Below are 20431 nucleotides of genomic sequence, written 5' to 3' on the forward strand. Positions count from 1 at the left end.
TAGAAGTAACGAGATGTTCTAGACATAGATATACAAATAATACAGATTCATTATTATTTTATTATGTTTTTTTAAGAGTTTCTTTGACTGGTCTTATCATCAAGTCAGTTACCATATCATATCATATCAATTTAGACGATTTTTGGTAGTTTCACTCCCTCTCCAAATCAAAATGTTCGTAAATTACACTCAGATGTGAATATCTAACAAAATCAAGGTAGTTTAAAAAGGGACTAGTTGTAAGAAGCTACCTACTGTTGAACACCACGTCTACGAACACGTTCGGCACTCACAGTTAATTTAACTAATTGCACAATTCATTATACCGACTGCCTATTGGAAGAATTATACTTCCTTACCTGGTGACTACCGCATACTGCCCCCGAACAAGCTTACATTTAGCTTAAGTTAACTACCCTCCTCCAGCTATCTTAAATTAATATTAATTGAGGGTAGTTAAGGAATGCCAGAATATTAATAAAATTTCCTTAATTTTAATATTATAGAATACACCTTAACGAAGGAAAACATAAACTGGAGTGCCACAATAGTATTCAAGTTATGTAGATCATTGAAAACAATATTACAGTTCGGTTCTTCAACTTCAAAATACATTTTATTTAAATAGTTTTTGTCTACGTAATTATAGGTCAACGGAATCATAGCGCGATCAAAGGGAATATAAAACGTAAAAGTTTACACGATACCTCGATAGATGGCGTTGGCATCGATTTAGATCGCGCTATGGTTTCGTTACACGGGATATTATAAATGTCGGAGAATTAATTTTTTTGTTGTGAGCAGCAAGCACTGTGGTTTACTATATTATACGCGCTTAATATTGGTGAACGAACGCGAAGGTGAACGCCGTAGCACAGAGGGCGCCACCGTATCAGTGTCAGTGAGTGTATGGTGAAAAAAAAACCGTGAGTACTTTCAAAAATAGTAATTTGGACTTGTAATAGTTTTTAAGAAAAAGTGGTTGGGACGGGGAACCTATGCCCGATTTGGTATAGAAATTGAACTCAAAAAGACTTGTAAAATTTTCGGGAATTTAAGTTTGTGTTCGGATCAAGTGCGAGAAGAATATAACTACTTAGTGGACATTAAGTTTAGCGTATTAGTTTGTGTTATTTGTGCTGTAGTATTAGATTTATTGTTGTGTTTTTTGTCTTATTTGTGTTTGTTTCTACGTCTAATATTGTATTTATAAAATGGATTCGTTAGTGGATATCCAAGAAGACGTAAAAGTCAAAATTAATAAGGCTATGATTAACTTTAAAAAATGCCCAAAAGATCTACTTACTGTATCGTACATTGAAACACGCTTAGAGAGTTTAGAACAACTATGGCAACTTTTCTATAATACACATGTTAAAATAATAAGCGAAGTAAAAAAAACGGAATTATACAGCTCCAATTATCATAAAGATTGTGTTTACGATGAAGTAGAGGAATTATATGTGCAATTCAAAAGTACTCTGAAAGAGATTCTAAGAAAAAATAAATGTGTATCTACTAATGATAGTAGCCCGGGTCTTAGTAGTAGTTGTAAAGAAGAAAATAATTTTCGGTTGCCGGAGGTTAAAATACCAATGTTTTCTGGTAAATATCAGGAGTGGTTGACCTTTAGAGATTTGTTTTTGGGGTTAATTCATAAAAATAATAAATTGAATGATGCACAGAAATTATATTATTTGAAAGGGTATTTAACTGGGGAGGCGGAACTCTTATTAAGGAATGTACAGGTGACCGCAGATAATTATAGTACTAGTTGGACAAAACTAGAGTCCATGTACAATAATAAAAGATTTTTGGCAAACGGGATAGTTAAAACTTTATTTAATCAAAAGGCCATAATTGAAGAGTCCGCAACGGATATTAAAAAGCTTCTGAGTACCACAACTGATTGTTTAGAATCCATAAAAAATTTAGATATAGATCTTGCCTCAACTTTGATTATACATATTATCACGGAGAAGCTTGATAAGGTAACTAGAAGGGCATGGGAGTTGAAGGTAGCATCTGATCCTAAGGACAACCTTCCTACTTTCGAGGAACTGAAAGAATTCCTCGTTAACCGTTTTAGGGCTTTAGAGAATTTAGGAACGAAAGAAGATAGGGTCCCAAAAACTACAGGGGTATTACACGTAGTTAACGATAAAAAGGTATCTTGTGCCTTTTGTGCAGGTGAACACAAAATAAGTTCATGTCCAAAATTTATTAAGGAAAGTACGGAATCTCGGAGGAACTTTGTTCTAAAGAACAGATTATGTTTTATCTGCCTGCTTAGCAACCACTCTGTTAGGTATTGTAAAAACACTCTCAGGTGCCAGGTGTGCAAAAGACGCCACCATTCATTGTTACACCAACAAGGTGTTGTAGGGTCGGAAATTGGTGAAGGTGGTAGTGCTGCTCGCGCGGAAACCTCATCGGGAATTTACGAGGGAAATAAGGACGCTTGTAAAGCGAAAGAATCGGGAACACAGGTAGTCTCATGTCTCGCGACAGGAAACAGTAAAACTGTCTTATTAGCAACAGCTTTAGTAAAGGCTGAGTCGAGGAATGGGACTTATTATACGGCAAGGGCGTTATTGGATCAGGGATCACAGGGTTCTTTTGTTACGGAATCTCTGGTTCAATATCTAGGTTTAAAGAAAAAGCCATCAAGGCACACTGTGTCAGGTGTAGGGGGTGAAAGCTTAACGTCTAAGTATACGGTTGATATTAATTTGAGGTCAAGAATAGACCCACATTTCCAAATAAAGGTAAATGTTTACGTCTTGAAGTCAGTCACTGCCCTTCTCCCAGGTACGAAAGTAGCTAGGATAGAGTGGGTAGACTTGACCGATAATGAATTGGCTGACCCTGAATACCACAGACCCAATAAAATTGACATTTTATTGGGTGCTGAGGTTTACAGTCAAATTATCCAGGAGGGAATTAAAAGAAATCTAAATGGAAATTTATTAGCGCAAGATACCACCTTTGGGTGGATATTATCGGGAGCTTGTGCAGTCGATCCTGAGTCTTTTTTTCATTCACACATTACCGTGATGCACTCCAGTGTCCAGGATGATGAATTGTTGAGGAAATTCTGGGAATTAGAGGAACCATCTGGAACAAAAAGGATGCTCACGGAGGAAGAAACCAAATGTGAAGAACTATTCAAGACAACGACGACAAGGAATAAGGACGGCAGATATGTCGTAAAGTTGCCGGTACGGGATACAAACCTGGTCGATCAAGGCGTTGAATCCAAGGGGATCGCTGAAAAAAGACTGAAAGGGTTAGAAGTAAGGTTAGCGAGAAATGATAAATTAAAGGTTGAGTACGCTAAGGTGATACAAGAATATTTAAGTCTCAATCACATGGTAGAAGTATCAGATAGGGATAGTATAAGGGGAGTTTACTTACCTCATCACGCTGTAGTCCGTGAGGATAGAGAAACAACAAAGGTGCGTGTTGTATTTGATGCTTCCTGTAAGTACAATAACGGGCGGTCACTGAACGATGATTTAATGGTTGGCCCAGCTTTGCAAGACGATCTTCGTCATATCATTATGCGCTGGAGAGTACATCGAATTTGTATAGTGGCTGATATAGTGAAAATGTACCGACAAGTTTTAGTTAATAGGCAAGATACTCCATTACAACGAATACTTTGGCGGGATGATCCTGAAAAGGAAATAAAGGCTTATGAATTGATAACGGTTACCTTCGGTACAGCCTCGGCACCATACTTAGCTGTGAAGGCTCTTCAACAGCTTGCAGCTGATGAATGCGGGGACAATTTAGATCTGGCCAAAATAATAGTAAGCGATTTCTATATGGATGATTTAATGTCAGGAGCTGAAACTGAAGAAGATGCATTTAAAATTTATACGGATATAACCAAAATTCTAGGTAAAGGCGGATTTGAATTACAAAAATGGAAAAGCAATTGTCAAGGATTATTAAATAAAATTAGAGATGGAAATGATGAAGCGTTACAGATTAAAACAGATGAATTAACAAAAATCTTAGGACTTACCTGGAATGCGCGCGACGATTGCTTCCAATACTCCCTGGAGCTTAAGCCAATAGCTGGACCTGCAACAAAAAGAAAAATTATTGCGGATATTACACGATTGTTTGATCCACTGGGGTGGTTAGCACCAAGCATAATAGTAGCAAAAACATTAATTCAAAAATTGTGGTTAGCAGGGCTGCAGTGGGATGAAGAAGTTCCAAAGAATTTATTAAAAGAATGGGTTACTTACCGTGAAAACTTAGCTTCTTTAGTTGATATAAAAGTGCCACGTTGGTTGAACACGAAAAAGCAAGTAAAACGAGAATTATACGGGTTTTCAGATGCTTCTAAGTTAGCATACGCGGCGGTCGTATACCTTAGAGTAGTTGATGATATGGGTTAACACGTGTGGTCACAATAAGGACAAAATTGTCCACCATAAAAAGACCTACATCAAGGGTGTGTGTATTACCTATAGCCAATTAATAGTAAGATTTATTTAAGTAGTTTTAAGGATTTTAAAATAAGGTAATAATGTAACGGTTTAGTGTGTAGTTGTATTTAGTATTAAGAAACAAAATTGTTAGTTTTATTTTTTTAAGATTGTACTATACCTGTATGAGAATGTAATAGATAAGCGAGGCAGATGAAGGACATTCGCCATAATGTCCTTGGTGGGCGGAATGTCTACGTAATTATAGGTCAACGGAATCATAGCGCGATCAAAGGGAATATAAAACGTAAAAGTTTACACGATACCTCGATAGATGGCGTTGGCATCGATTTAGATCGCGCTATGGTTTCGTTACACGGGATATTATAAATGTCGGAGAATTAATTTTTTTGTTGTGAGCAGCAAGCACTGTGGTTTCTATATTATACGCGCTTAATATTAGTTTCCAAGTGTTTTAATTATCCACCCTCTCCTAGTCGACCTTCGTTCAGTATTAGTTTTACTGTTTTGTCGTAGCAATTTGGGTATCAAGAAAAGCAAGCGATACATCTATACCTACTTATATTCAATCAGTAGAGAGGTCCATTATGTACATTGAATACATAATATATTATTCAAAATTAATATTAGGGGATGATTAGTGATCGTTACTGATGCCAAAAATGCAAACTGGTTTTTGTTCTGTCTGTATGTGTTAAAAACTGCTGAACGGATTTTAACCAAACTTGGTACTTGTAGTCCACATTCCAGGGCACGTTACAGGCTACATAGCATCACGCTAAGACACACAGGAGCTGAGCAGTGACGATAAATTTGAAGCAAGACAAATAAAAATGCGCTTTCGATTTCTTATTCTCGCATATGTTGGTCATACACTAAAAGTATGTTCTACAAAGTTGATGGTCTCCAAAAGATCTACAAACACCTCCTGATCCTCCTGATCCTCCTGATCCTCCTGATCCTCCTGATCCTCCCAGCAAACTTTGTTTTGACCTAAAATGAGTTGGATGGTTTTTTTTTATTTGCCTTTTATCGCCGACTGTTGTTATGCTGTTGCGATACGTAGTTCGCCGAGTCAGCTAGTTTTGAATAATAAGGTATAGTGATTGCCATGCAATTTAGTTTGTCCAGTTCCAACGAATTGTTTTAATAAAAATAAACAAGTATGTACACACACCGCAATTAAGAGGGTGATACCCACCAACCCACACACGCACCAACTTATTGACTTATACGGTCATTACTAATAAGATTTCGAATTCGATTTAACGGGCTAATAAGAGTATTTTAGTAGTCGAATACCCATTTAACATATTTATTTTTAATTTTTCACCATCTTAAAACAATCATTACAGGTAAGTATCACCTAAAGCGACAGCACCATTATACATAATATTATATCTTTACAACAATTTAACATATTATGAATCTATAACTTAATCTATTATTCTTTGTCATTAGTTAAAAAGTATTATTTACACAAACAATACTTTTTAAGAATAGAACAAGATGATAACAATCAATCTGAATAAAATGAAAAAAGAAACTGTAACAATACTAATCAACTTAATAAATGTTAACTAACCACTAATTGTGGTAGACCCTCTGACATTCTGAGTTAGCGCAGGCTAGTCGTACAAATCTCTTGTCCCAACACATCCAGGCTGAATCAAACTTCTTGTTAATAAAATCTTGATGTTATCCATTTAGTAAGAAAGCGTACTATAAAATTAGTGATTATATAAATGATAAGCGCGCGTGGACTTAGTATTATCTCTGTACATGTGGTCTCCCTGGCGGTCTACTAGATCATTATCTTATTTTCCTTGTTATCTACTATTAGTTTAGCCACAGCTCTATTCATAGAAGCTATGACATGCCTTGACATTCCTGTTAAGGATTTGATTAGGACTATGTACATATTTAGATTATGTAAAATTATCATTAAATTATTATTGTTTTCCTTTTTTTTGTGAAATATGCTTTGTATATGTATCAACAGTGTAAACCTCAGCAAAACTTACTTCATTGTAACATTTTTTTATTTTATTTCTTCTCTGGAGGTCAGTTTTTATAGAAAATCATTAACATTTTGCTATTTGATACTTGTTTTGCTAATTTACGCTGTTTTTGCAGACATTCATTTTTATGTAAAATGCTACTGTAAAATTTTATTTTGAAAAGAGTAACTTATGGAGTGTCTTGCCGGTTCTTCTCCATAAGAATGACACTTTGGAACCGTGCAACTAGAGTCAGTAATATAACGTTTTAAAAGTGCCTGAGGTACGGCCTATTTGAAATAAAAACTTTTTGATTTTGATTTTTGATTTTGATTTAGTAATGTATGTAGACAAGAGGAAAAACTTTGTTTTAACGATTTCTAACGATTTAGGGTCAAAGTAAGTTATGTTTTGTGAAAGGAGCTAATTAGTTGTCTAGTACTCGTAATACAAGGCTTGCGTACTTAGAGACTAGATGGCGTTGTGTGAAAGTTGTTGAATGTTAACTAGGTATATTATTAACGAGTAATTTATGTTTATGACTATACATGTTAAAGATATGCGTATAATTAGTTCCGTTGAACTATCGAGAAAGAAACGTCTCAGATCCCATTGTAGATATATTGGGAATAGATAACCTAAACCAGTACGAAAATAGTAAATTAACGCCTGATGAAGACATCATAGCAATTAATCAGTTTTCTGATACTACTTATAACTTAAATGAATAAGTGATAAGGGAAGTGAAAATATGATATGAAAGTGGAACATGGATCATCGCTCTTTTGTCTGCAAGAGTTTTTCTTGAAATGAGTTTCAGCATTAAAGGGCACCGAGACAATCAAACATAGTTTTCAGACCGAATTATCAGATTTGTAGCACAGAACGAGAAATTATTGAACCCGAATGCGGACATAATATTTTCACTTCTTTTTAGTTGTTACCTATATTGCTGGTTTAGTATATTTACATATTTTAGTATATTTATAATATATTTACAGCAAAGTAAAGTCAACCCACCTCACTCGTGTTTCGTATTAAAAAGTCATATTTTATCTTATACACACACGCTACCACAATCCTAAAAAATCAATGGCACATTAAATTTCAAGATCTTTGCAGTCGTTTGGGCGATAGGGCGTGAAAAAGTACGGACAAGTTCCTTAAACATGACCCTCCTTCTGACGCAGTTGGATACGAGAATATTAAAAGACAGAAACATAGAGAAGTTTACTTTTTGTAATATTTTACTAATGTAGTTTAATGTTGGTGTTACAAAACAATAAGACGTCTTTATATTCTCCCAGTAGCGCTCCCACCACCTCCTAACCACGTGGTTAGAAGTTATGATTTATATCTGCCCTGTTTTTCCACATTTTCCATTGTATCTTCGCTCCTATTAGTCGCAGCGTGATGGTTTATAGCCTAAAGCCTTCCTCGATGAATGGTCTATTCAACACAAAAAGAATTTTTCAATTTGGACCAGTAGTTCCTGAGATTAGCGCGTTCAAACAAACAAACAAACAAACTCTACAGCTTTATATATTAGTATAGAGTATAGATTAGTATAGAGTATAGATTTCTGGAGATTTCACGTTTTAGGGCTCCAGCAGCAGTTGCTGTTTGTTGCTGTCGACGCATGTCGCGTCCCACACCAAAGGCCGACCCAGTTTCCAAGGCAGCAATGACAATTGCTATATACTGTGTGTATGATCTATAAACTGTTTAATGGATTATCCAATGCATTGTTTCTTACTAGCTGTTGCCCTCGAGTTTGTTTGCATGGATTTAAAGATATGAAGAATGTTAAGGTTCCATAAACCCTACTCTGCAATTCAGCTTTGTTAAGCCCTGGTCTAAAATGTCTCATTTTAGACCAGGGCAATAATTCCACTATTTACAATGAAAAAATGGAAATTGGATGAAATTTTATGACGTCTGAGACGTGATCCGAGACGTCAGTGTCTTTTCAATCCAATTTCCACTCATTCGTAGGCAATTGTAAATAGTGGAATTAGGGACCTGCTAAAATGATTCTTCGTTACGGGAAGACAGAAGTTAGGAAGTCTGACCACCACACTTACTATGGGATGGGGTACTGTTATAAATTATTATACAGCAATTTATTTAATTTTACTTTGGTAAACTAAAATTATATTTTGTAGTTTTAAATGATAATCCGAGTATCCGTAGAGTACATTATATTTAATGACTGACATTGTACGATGAAGGTACAGGCATAACAACAAACAACAGTAAATTACAGTTAGACTAGCACACTAGGAGGCGGGAGGCGCGGCGGCGGCGGGCGCGCCGGCGGGCACGCGCTGCACGTCGGCGGCGCGCAGGCGCGGGTGCGACGCGCGGTTCAGCACGCCGCAGGTGTTGGTGGAGGCGCGCACGCGCGCGTAGCCCTCGTCCGCCCAGCCCGCCGTCCACGAGTTCTTCAGGATGAAGTACGTCTCGCCGCGGTGCACCGTCCACCCTACCGCCAGAACTGCGTGGTTCGCCTTATTCTTTCGACTGCAACAAGATACAACAAACATTATAAAATCTTTCCGGAATTCACTTTTATGTTTACAACTATTTTATTTTTACTGACCAGCGACCGTCGTGGTAATAACCTCCTTTTTTGATACCAATAAAGGAGTCCGTTTCACCGTCGATAAGAACGACTGTGGGTCCGTACTTCTTGATGGCGAGCTGCACAGAACAGACATGTATTAATGTGGGTGAGTGAGTCACACTTACAGTCGTATACAGCAGTCGATGGCTTCGGTACTGTACCTTTATAGCGATAATGTGTTTGGTGACGTTGACGTGTCCGCTGATGCGCGTGACGGGCGGCACGCTGTCCGCGCGACACGACAGCTCCTGCCACATGGTACACCACACAATGAGACCGGGATACGCTTTACGGTTCCTTATGTGTACTTTACTTGTTTATCCTATCCAAATTATTAGTGTAAAAATATAAGATCCTTGCCTTTTTTTAAAGAAGTTGGTAAACAAGAGGAAAATATGTACACCTTATCTCATACAACACATGTTCAAGTTCCAAAACAACATGGTGGTATGCCTATTTTCCTATTGACAATAATAAACATTTTATTTATTATACATTAAAACGACAATGGCGGACATAATGCCGAGACCTGTCTGCCTTCTCTAGCAGTCAATCAAAGCGGATGCAGAGATATCAACAAGTAGATGCATAAAATAAAATTTCCTACTATGTACCTTGGATTATAGACCCACAGGTATTAATAAAGATTACGAGCTACATACTTTTCCTTGGTACGGAGTATATTCATCGAGCGCAGGTAATCCTCTATCTTTTATGTAGTTGTAAGCGTAACTTGGCCACGTGGGCTTGCACCCGTGGCCGCCCCACCTGCAAAACAACGAGCGGGTGAGTATAGTCAGACGCGAGGGTGATCAGACGCAAGCTGCAAGGATACTGACGGCATGGAGCAGTCGACGAGTGCCTGCTCACTGAGCGGCACGAGGCGGCCCGTCTCCACGAATAGCGCGCCCTCCACCGCGCCCGTCGTAGCGAACGCCCAGCACGACGCACATAACAGCTGGTCTGTACAAATTAACATGTTAATTAGATGGAGCTACTTTAACTCACAGCATAGGTTAGGTTTGAGACTTACTGCGCACAGGTGTGACGGCTCCGCGCTCCCGCCAGTCGAACTTGCGCGGCAGGCGGCCGCGCAGTGCCTCCAGCTCGGAGGGCGGGTGCGGGAAGGGCTCGCCGGGCTCCGAGTCCGGCACCTGCTCCACGCCCAGCATCACGCGCCGCTCCGCCACCAGCCTGTCTGATAGGAAGTTGATGCCCAGTTCGAAGCTGGCACCCTGCCGGTTTGCGGCTGCCGTATATCGAGTGCTTTGCATCAATACATTTTTACGTACTGCTTCCTCTGTGTCGTCTGCGTAAACTCGCTCGAATTTCTTTTTATACCTGAAAATATTTAGAACAAGTATTAATTTAATTAATACGTACACAAATAGCAAGGATTTTTGCTTTTTGCATTTTTCGGTGGATTTCGGACTGACACTGATACTCACTGATCAATCTCAATGTCGTGGCGTGGGTCACGACTCATCATGGTGAACTCACGAAGCGGCTCTACGATATCCATGCGGTCGGTAACTTCGACATGTTCACAAGCATCAGCTAAAATAACAAAATGGTGTCAGATTCTGTGCATTATTCCAATGTATTGTAGTTAACACGATATCTACAAAACCGCCTTCCCTTTTTTTATTACTATAAGAGGCACATACCGACATTCAGATTGAACATAGCAGAGTTGTGGTGTTTTATTTGAACCTCATCAAAATGGTGCACGTAAGTGTCGCAGTCTGCGCCCAGCACGGAGCTGTCGACTCTGACGGCGTACCTGTAAGTGAGACCGAGGTCAGGCGACAGTGAGGTGAGGCGGCGCCACGCGCGGAGAGTTGCGGCGCTTACCGGAGCGGGATGGTGGTGAAGTTGTCGGACGCGCGCCTCACGAGCAGCTCGTGGCGGAAGGTGAGCGCCTCCCCGCGCGCGCCGCCCAGCTCCCCGCTGTGGCCCGACAGCGTGTGCCGCCAGCGCTCCGTGCGCTGCTCGCCGCGCTGCACGTAGCCTGCAAAACGCAAGCCTTCACTCCTCACACTCTAATGACTTACCGACGTGGCTATTGCTGCTGCTACTTACCGGCAAAGGTAAAGGCCTGCAGGTCAGGCAAAGCAGGCAGCGCGCGCTCTGCCAATGTCATCCGGCGCGGTGACATCACCATGCAGCGTCGTATGTCTGTCTCGCCCGTGCGGTCCACACTGATCTGCATCAGAGCTTATTAAGTAAGAGTTTAATTAACACTACATGTTTAGGATGAAATGACCGTGACTTACCTGCACGCTTTGTACGCGTCCGTCACGCTTCATCATGCGGTAGGTGGAGGTGGAGCCGCCGTGGAAGTCGACACGAGAGGCACCGCTGGCCGCGTCCCACCTGCAACAGACCGAGAGATGAAATGCTTGCCGAAATCGCAGCAAAAATTTATAGCTCATCATCATTTCTGTTATCGACTGTGTCTGACTGATTATATATTATCTGCAAGCCTACAAAGCAATGTAGTCGGTACATGACCGAGAAATGGTCGCAAATATGTTTTTTTATTCTATCACACTATATTTCGAAACCATATTAATAATGATGTCTCTATTTCTAAGGCACGTGGTAATTGAAAGATATACCATATAGTGTATGGCTCGGTGTAGTCGGCGCGCGGTACAGTGAGCCGACCGCGCAGCAGCAGCGAGCGCTCGAAGCGCGGCGGCGGCGGCGGCGGCGGCGGTGGCGCGCCCTGCTCGCCCTCGCCCGGCTCCGTCTTCCGTCGTCTACATATGAGGCGCTTGCGTTCGGCAGACGTTTGCGGATCCGGTGCTACTTCCACTGACTCTTCTACCTGAGGCACTTCTGCACTAGGAGCTTTCTGAGGAACACCGGTCTGGGCCGCTTCGAGTTCCTCCACAGTATAGTCTTCGGTACTGACAACTCCTACAGGGTCAATTACTATGGGTGGAAGGCTGGGGTCTTTTGGCTCCTGTGCTAGGAATTGTTCTACTAACAGGCGAGAGTCTTCTGCAATGTCCAAAAATAATAATGTTTTTTGAGATCGTGTACGTCAACAATATTTATTTACATAAACGAGATTTAAATAATATGAACTTACCGACGGGTGGAAACTTGGGCGCATTTCTAGCATGTCTCTCGTCTGTTTTGACGCGACGAGATGGGGCACGTGTCGGCGCCGGCGGGGGTGGCGTCTCATTGATCGACGGTTCTGCTGAGAAAAAGGGGGGCGCGGAGGGCGCATAGGGTGCGGTTGTTGCTTGAGCATACTGTGGTGGTGGATTGTAGGCCGGAGCTGGTCCATAGGCACCTTGCGCTTCTGCGGCTTTGACAGGAACGGTGGCGGGCGCGCTGTAGCTGTTGTAGCTGACCGTGTGCGGCGGCTGCGGGCTCAGCGGGCACTCTGCAGCACACAACAGGTTTAAGTTGCGGGTAGCGAGTGTATGGTCGGTGTGGCGAGCTGTGTTGGTACTCACGGGCGGGCTCAGCGGGCGCGGCGAAGGGCACGGGCACCGGAACCGGCACTACCAGCACCGGCAGAGAGCGCCCTCCTTCGGATTCTGTCCAACAACGACAACTCAAGTTATACGTACTGAATACTAATGATACGTTGCTTTAATTCAAATAAATTATTTGTGTTTGTATTGGTGTCCGCGAGTTGCCGACTCACTACTATTTTTATGTTTGTGTAAGAACATTTTCTAGCTAGTTTCATTTTGTATCACTAGGCTGTATAAATATTTTATTCTTATTTTGATTAGTAAGGTGAACTCACGCAGTGGTAGCTGTAGTGGGATGGGCGGGGGAAACCAGCCCCCCCAGGCGCCGACGTTGCCGGTGCCGGCAGCTGGCGCTGCGCCACCGCCCGCAGCTCCTGCGGCACTGCGCGTGTAGTCTGCAAACACATCAAGGGAAATCAGAAAATATAAATCTGTTTCATGCCTGATTAAATTCATAAAGGTCAGTTAATTATTTTTCCGTTAACGGACATCGGGTTAGGCCATTATGGTCACACTAGTTATATACGTGGCCGAGACTAAACACAAGTGCAGTGAAGTCAAGGTCCTCACCAGCGACGAGGTGCTGCCAGCGCGCGGCGTCCTCGCCGGCGCCGGCATCGCCCGCGCCTCCCGCCGCCGCGCTGTACGCTGTGGGACAACGCACATAATCTTATCGTCAACATTATGATTTTTCTTCAAAGACATTCAAAATGTTTGTATTTCTAGTAAGCTTAAAACAGGCGCTTAAGTAACGTTAGCTTACAGAACCATTTATTCATTGTCACAATTTTATTTATTTTTTATCTACCGACGCAAAAAGAGGGGTATCTTTACTCGTGGTAAGTTGTCTGTTTGTGACATATTAGTTCCCGACGGATTGTGATGTCAATTTAGTTCGTTCTGTACTGAAGATGAATTGTGTTCGAATGTTTTAGATAAAAGTCGGTTGAGCCGAGTATTCTTAGCTCCGTTTGTAAATATACCTGCATAGTGCATGGAGAATGGTATTGACAGATTTGTCAACAGACGAGCCAGACAAGTACCAATTGACTTGTTATAGAGGATGTCGTTGTGAAATGGATTTGACATATTCCTCCGCGACACAAACAGTTTTCATGTGGAAATAGTATTCACAAAAAAAACTAAACGCTTCACTTTTATAATTGATTTGTTTAATATAGATATACAAATAAATTGTACATTGTGCTATAGACTATAAATAAATATCGAATACTACACGTTATTAGAGTTCTAAGTGTAAAGAAACGACATCCGGAGTACGCCACGCGTCGGTAAAGCAGTTTGGTTGCTGTCACAGAGAACATTGTAATGTGCTGCTGCTGTTTTATTACCGAACCTGAGACTACTATGAGGTGTTTTACAATACTGTGACAAAAGCAGATCTACGATGGATTATTTTAAAAGGATAATAAAACGGAATTGGTGATGGGATATTAATCTTTAAATGTCCTTTCTATAAGCTTTCAGGTAAGATGAGTAGTTTATAAATGTTATTTTTAGTGTAGCGTATAAATGTGCGTGTGATTACTGGAATAAAGTGTTGGTTCTGCGAGCAACGCAAACTGTTTGTTTCAATTTAACTGTTCCTAATGAGAAAAGAACTTGTGTATTATTGTTACGAGCTGTTATTTAATTTCATCTCCCTGTTACGTGTAATCTAACCGGAGGAACCCCATCTAGTTTGGGTTCAGTTAAAGTGTGATGGCGATTTTTAAAATCGAACATGGGTCTTATGCGGAAGATAAAAGTTAGCCATAATAACTCCGCAATAAAAAGACACCCCTTTTAAATTACGGTTGATGTTACCTATCAACAAGTACTAGGATTCCAGAAAAGCGAGCCAGTTAACAGTATTGTTTCGAGACTACGTATTCTTATTATTTTTTCTTTAAAAAACTGACTGAACAATTATGAAGATTAGGGATTGTAGAGTAGCCTAAATTATAAAGTTTTGGTCAATTGTGTAATTGTAATTGTCAAGTGTAAATTTTATTAAATTAAGTAGGAATTATTAAAATAATTAATCATAACAACCAGGTAAGCTAAAAAAGTTGCTGATGAATGCTGTGTAGCGGCCGGGTATTGACCTCATCCATAGATAAAAGTGACCCCTCGCCTTATGCATGCCAAATGTTATTTCTACAGTCGTTATTATTAATTGTTAATTTTAACCTTCTGAAACCAAAACTCGGGCCCTGAGTACACGTACGTTATTAATTATATTGTTTTTAAAGCATAATTTTTTGTTGTTGAAATAACTAGTATTATTGTTATATCATGTTTTAATTTAATACCAACCAACGTAACTAGAATTAAAAGAATTGTCTCTGAAATTAATAGATTTTGTCATAATATTATAATGTAAAATCAATTAATTTGTTTATATACAATTCTGCAGAAGGAACAATATAGTGCTAATTACTCAAACAAATGTTTTCCACTAGATCTGCATATGGAGCCATTATTACAACAGTTTCATTTTCCGTCCGAAAGACTTTTTTCATTTACTTGAACGGGCTAATCTCAAGAACTGCCGTTTTCTTTCAGTGTCAAAAAGTTGACTTATTGAGAACAGCTAAACAAATACGTACGTATACCATCAAGCTTATGTCAGTAGGAGAAGAGCAGCAATACATGCGTGACCTGCCACAACGTTTAGACGAGACAGTTATTTACGAGGGAATTGTTCCTCTTCAAAATTACAAAGTCTTCAACAGCAATTATCTACCTTTTTATGGTTAAATCACTACAACCATTTTTATTTAAAAAGAATGTTCTCAAACCTTGTCTATTTTCGAAGGCTTTTTATGAACGTTATGATACTTATCCCATCCATCCTTATCAAAATAAATCAGTTAATTCTTAAAAGCATCAAATTTTGGACTTTTACTACTTCTACTTTATTTCAGTGAATATCTAAATGGAAAATAGGTCAGTCATTGATTCAGACACATCAATCAGTGATTAAACATATTTCGCGGCGCCGTAGCGATGCCGGTTGGTGACTTTACTGAAATTAGTATTTATCTTCACAATAAGTCTTGACCGATTTGTAAAAACCTCACCTCATGTCTTCATAAACGCGCGGATAAAGTCGCGCGCAGTAGCTAATGCACTATCTAGATTCATGAGCTTTCAGCTCAGCGAGAAACCGGTTAGTAGGTCAAATTGAATTCGTAAAGTTCGGTACAAACAAAATTATAACTAAGGACCTAAATAAAAGTTAGTAATAAAAGCTTTGCCCAGCAGTGGGGCTGCACAGGTTAAACATATTATACAATAGACAAGTCATTAGCATGGTATGGCTTTGATGATGTTACACTATTGCTGCCTCTGTAATGGTGTCATTACTTAAATCATAATTGAAAAGCGACATTGTGATCCACCAATGCTTGTTTTGAGTACGAGTGTCTTCAAGCATTAATGAATTTCGGTGAATCCCCCGCAACACAAGTTTTGTCCTCAGTTAGTCATTACGTAGTGCTTTCTTTTTAAAGACAAGCTAAAAAAAGTGGTCTACATACATACATACTGTCACAATGTGTTGATAAAGTGGTAGGAGTATGTATAAGTTTATCACAACAGCTATGTTTGTTTGTGCAAGTCAAGTAGGGTTAAAGTTTCGTGGCAAAATAATATACATAAATAATTACGGTATAATTAGATTGGATTACATTCATATTTTTTTTGAATGAATGGATTATGGTTCGTACATACTCATAAATAACAATTATTATTGAAAATAACTATTTGATATACATAGAGCGCTATTTTCGCCAACAAACTGTTTTACAGGTTGGCGATAGTTTATTTGGATAAATAAGTAAATAAATTTAATAATATTTATAAAACATGGGAGCTTAAATGAAGCGGGTTGCTTATAAATTAATTATATAATCGTAAATTCGAATATTCCCTCATTATTAAAATTTACAGTCATCTCAGATAGATGGCGCATCGATACTGCTTTTCTACACTAATATTATAAAGAGGAAAACTTTGTTTGTTTGATTGTAATGAATAGGCTCATAAACTACTGGACCGATTTTAAAAATTCTTTCACCATTCGAAAGCTACATTATCCACGAGTAATAAATTGGCTATATTTAATTTTTAACAAAAAGAGGGTTTTGTAAGATATTAGGGTTTTTTGGACACAAGGTGTAAAAAATCAACCGAAAAAGTTACTTATTTTGCGTACCCTGCCTAAACTATTAAAGATAGAACCATAAAATGTTCTAAGTAATTGTAGATCTTATAAATATCTACAAAAAAGTCCGCAACACACTATAATGTATTTTTTTATTATATATAATCTCATAAATGTTATCTATACTCTATACTAATACATAAAGCTGAAGAGTTTGTTTGTTTGAATGCGCTAATCTCAGGAACTACTGGTCCAAATTGAAAAAAAAAATTGTGTTGAATAGACCATTCATCGAGGAAGGCTTTAGGCTATAAACCATCACGCTGCGACTAATAGGAGCGAAGATACAATGGAAAATGTGGAAAAAATAGGGCGGGTATAAAATATAACTTATCTCTTCTAACAACGCGGACGAAGTCGCGGGCAACAGCTAGTATTGAATAAAGTTTTTTATATAAGTTGCCTAATTTAAGTAGTAGTTGTTTTATTTTTAAGTGTTTTAAGTTGTTTTATGTTATTGAGATATCTTATTTATTTGTTTAAAAGAATAGTAAAGTTTAATGTAGCTTGTTTAAATAATTTTATTTTAAAACAAAGATACTCTACATTTTTTGTTTGATCTGATCATATTATGTTTCTTTTGTTTCTGATGGTCTCTGTATTGATTATGATTATAAACTTAGTTATTTGCATTTTTACAGATTTTATCTAAATAATATTTGTAGGCAAAACATAGCGAACAAATAATACCTTTATTATTTGTGCGCTACGATTCTGAATTTTCGTAATAGTTTGTTGTACTTATTAAATTAAAGTCAGGTAACAATTTGTCAATGACTAGTATGCTGGAGTTAGATGATACACAAGGCCTTATTTTTTAATAATGAATTGCACATTTTTTGTATGTCCTCACCGGCGACGCAGAGCGCCAGCACGACTGCCCACACTGTCATGGCGCGCGTGTCTCGCGCGGGCCCACTGCTGCGTCCGTCACGACACGTCACTCGGTATCACTGTCACTGCACTCGCGCGCTGCCTCTCGTGACGCGTGCGCGCCGCTCCCTGACTCTCTCAGACTAGCGCCGGCCGCCGCGCGGAGCCCCATCTTCATCTCAATGTCTGTACGCTTGTCCCCTCCACCAGCGAACGCTCGAACTATTCTATACTTGTCACTTTAACAAACTTGTTACTATAAGTTCGTTTTCCTAATAATTAAGTCGTTGATACATACGTGATTTTTTTATCAAATGCACATTTGTTCTAAATACGGTACGGTATCTGGTCCTTCGATTTAATTTTGATACGTAGGGGTGGGTATAATATGTATACTTTAAGGTAAAAAGCAGCTATGTTTACTTTTAAAAAAACTGGTTGGCAAAGATATGCCATTATTTTAATCTGTATAAGATAAAATTAAATAATAGGTTAGGAAATGGTTTCGGTGACCGCCAGATACTGTGTACGCACACAAGTGCGAGCCGCACGCACACAGAGGCGCCGGCTGCCGTGAGCGGAAGGTCACGGCCGCCGTCGGCCCTCGGCCCATGGGCTTGTCAATTATACATATCTATTAGATCAGGTGATTAAGACAGTTTTGGGACGAAAACCTTAACTAAATAATAACTGAGATATGATATAATTAAGGTTCGGTATTTTCGTTTGTACAGTTCTTTGTTATAATTAGAAATTTTATCACCATTCTATCTCATGTCTTGGAATTAAATGACTCTGTAGAATTAAAAATTAAATAATGAGAGTTGGTGGCACGAGAGATTTCTTCCTTTTTTTATTAAAATAAAGCAATATGTGATGGGTGACAGGTTATAAATACTCGAACAGGTTACTTACGCAGTATAATAAATGTTAAGTGTTTAATATACTTACAGTAATGCAAGAGCAGGTATCTGTTCTTAGGGTTTACGAAATTCGTCCATCATTAGACATCAACGCGTCAATGCACCTTTTCATTGAATGATAACAGCTACCAAAATAACTTAAAGCGCCAAACGTGCGTGTTGAGCAAGCAGCCCGCGCGGCCGCGGCGCGCGCGAGTTGCGACACGATCACTTTAACTCATACATTTAGTGTTAACTATTTTTTGTGATTGATTAAAATACTCGAAGATTTTAATGACATTAAACACTTATAAGGGGAACTGGATCACGACTTTGCACTTACCGTAAACACCGTCTTCAAGTCAGGAGCACTGCTAAGTTTCCTTTAAGTGTTTGCACAATCTGACTATATCTATATACAATTAAATGATTATTACAGATTAGCCTCCGCCTCCTAGTCTTAATGAGTTTATGAATTGAATAGATTGCATTACTCTGAATTTTTGTTTATTATATATCTCTAGATATGATTGGAAAATGTCATGACCCAAGACACACACTAGTTGGATGATGACCTCTAAGCCGCCTGTAATAATTTATTTGTCTAGTTCCGTGTTCACTTTAGCCTTTGCAAAACCTACCAACACTCTTATAAGGCAACAACTACATACACGCAGGATTCACACAGACATTCGCAATGTGAAGGATCGGACGAACGGCTGAATCCATGCCTTAATAACCTTAATAACCACCATCCCTTTTTTGAGTCACAACGTACCTTTATACTTAAGGTCAAACTGTTGGTCAGTGGTTAATCAATAACAGTCAAAAAATGGATATAACTAAAATAAATGTAATCAGATACAGCCAAAGACCTCAAAATCGAAGTAAAATTAAACTAAGGCAAGAAACCTAGTAGACATAGTAAATGTATTGTGTCTAGAAATCGACAATGGAATAAATTGAAATGTCATATTGAATGAACTCTGTTTAAGAATAAATAGCTGGTCTTACGTCATTTACGGAAATGTGTCAACAGTAAGTATGATCGACCGCTACGCTTAGACACGATTAATAATTTTGGGGTAACACACTAAGACTGAAATGTCTAAAATTACAGACTGCTGTCAACCGTTATTTCAGAAGTACCACTTTCTTATCAAATTCATCTGTTTACATTCTAGAGGAAGCTTTCTTTGTCCGACAGTGGTTTCCCTTTAATCTGAGAATATAATTGTAATTCATCATCATCATCAGTGGCCTCTACCGTTTATGGCCGATGATGAAAACAGCAGCACTATTAGTTTTCTGATTGTAGCACTTGCGCTGTTGGCTAACAAGTCCTAGGTATACGGAAGTGACAACGCCTGTCACAATATCTGCAGACAAATTGTGTTCCCGATGACATTGGACGTCGTCGTTTGTTGGTGACGAAGGTCGCGCTTTTTCGATAGCAACTGCAGCGAAATGTGTCTCGGCCCACTGGCATTACGAGAAATCGCCACTTTTACCTTTTGGCCACTTCTGGTTAGTCATCGGTATGAAGCGCTACCTGAGTCGGCCAACAGGGTTTACTATTAAACAATTAGAGATAAATCACTTTACGAACGAGCTTAAATTCTTGATCTTCAGTGTCTCGTCCGTCCTTCTCATTTCTTGTCCAGGGACAAGAATAAATAACAAAAATATGTTTCATTACAAGTCATTGCTACTCGTATTCAATATGTAAACAAGCGTTAAATGTGTAGTAGCGGCGCTGTATTAGAACAGAAAGCCATTATTTGGAGGACATCAATAAATAACAGGTGTAATTGGTTTGAAACTATCATTATG

At 39.0% G+C, this 20431-nt stretch overlaps 2 protein-coding genes across 2 annotated transcripts; one reads left to right on the forward strand and one right to left on the reverse strand.

Annotated features, from left to right (window-relative positions):
• The first annotated feature begins 3056 nt into the window (after positions 1-3056).
• LOC113494078 lies at positions 3057-4415 on the forward strand. The gene has a single exon (XM_026872225.1). It carries the CDS (start codon positions 3057-3059, stop codon positions 4413-4415), a length of 1359 nt encoding a protein of 452 aa, XP_026728026.1.
• Positions 4416-8745: 4330 nt separating this feature from the next.
• On the reverse strand, positions 8746-19789 carry LOC113494079. Its single transcript, XM_026872226.1, has 17 exons — positions 17677-19789; positions 13163-13240; positions 12868-12987; positions 12569-12652; positions 12193-12495; positions 11714-12101; positions 11369-11468; positions 11175-11298; positions 10947-11103; positions 10760-10875; positions 10541-10649; positions 10126-10433; positions 9932-10055; positions 9755-9860; positions 9254-9340; positions 9069-9169; positions 8746-8989 (listed from the first exon to the last, which is right to left on the reverse strand). The coding sequence occupies exons 1-17, from the start codon at positions 17714-17716 to the stop codon at positions 8746-8748; spliced, it is 2589 nt and encodes an 862-aa protein (XP_026728027.1). The 5' UTR covers positions 17717-19789.
• Positions 19790-20431: the final 642 nt, after the last annotated feature.

The sequence above is a fragment of the Trichoplusia ni genome, chromosome 5 (assembly GCF_003590095.1).
Source record: "Trichoplusia ni isolate ovarian cell line Hi5 chromosome 5, tn1, whole genome shotgun sequence".
Classification (NCBI taxonomy): Eukaryota; Metazoa; Arthropoda; class Insecta; order Lepidoptera; family Noctuidae; genus Trichoplusia; species Trichoplusia ni.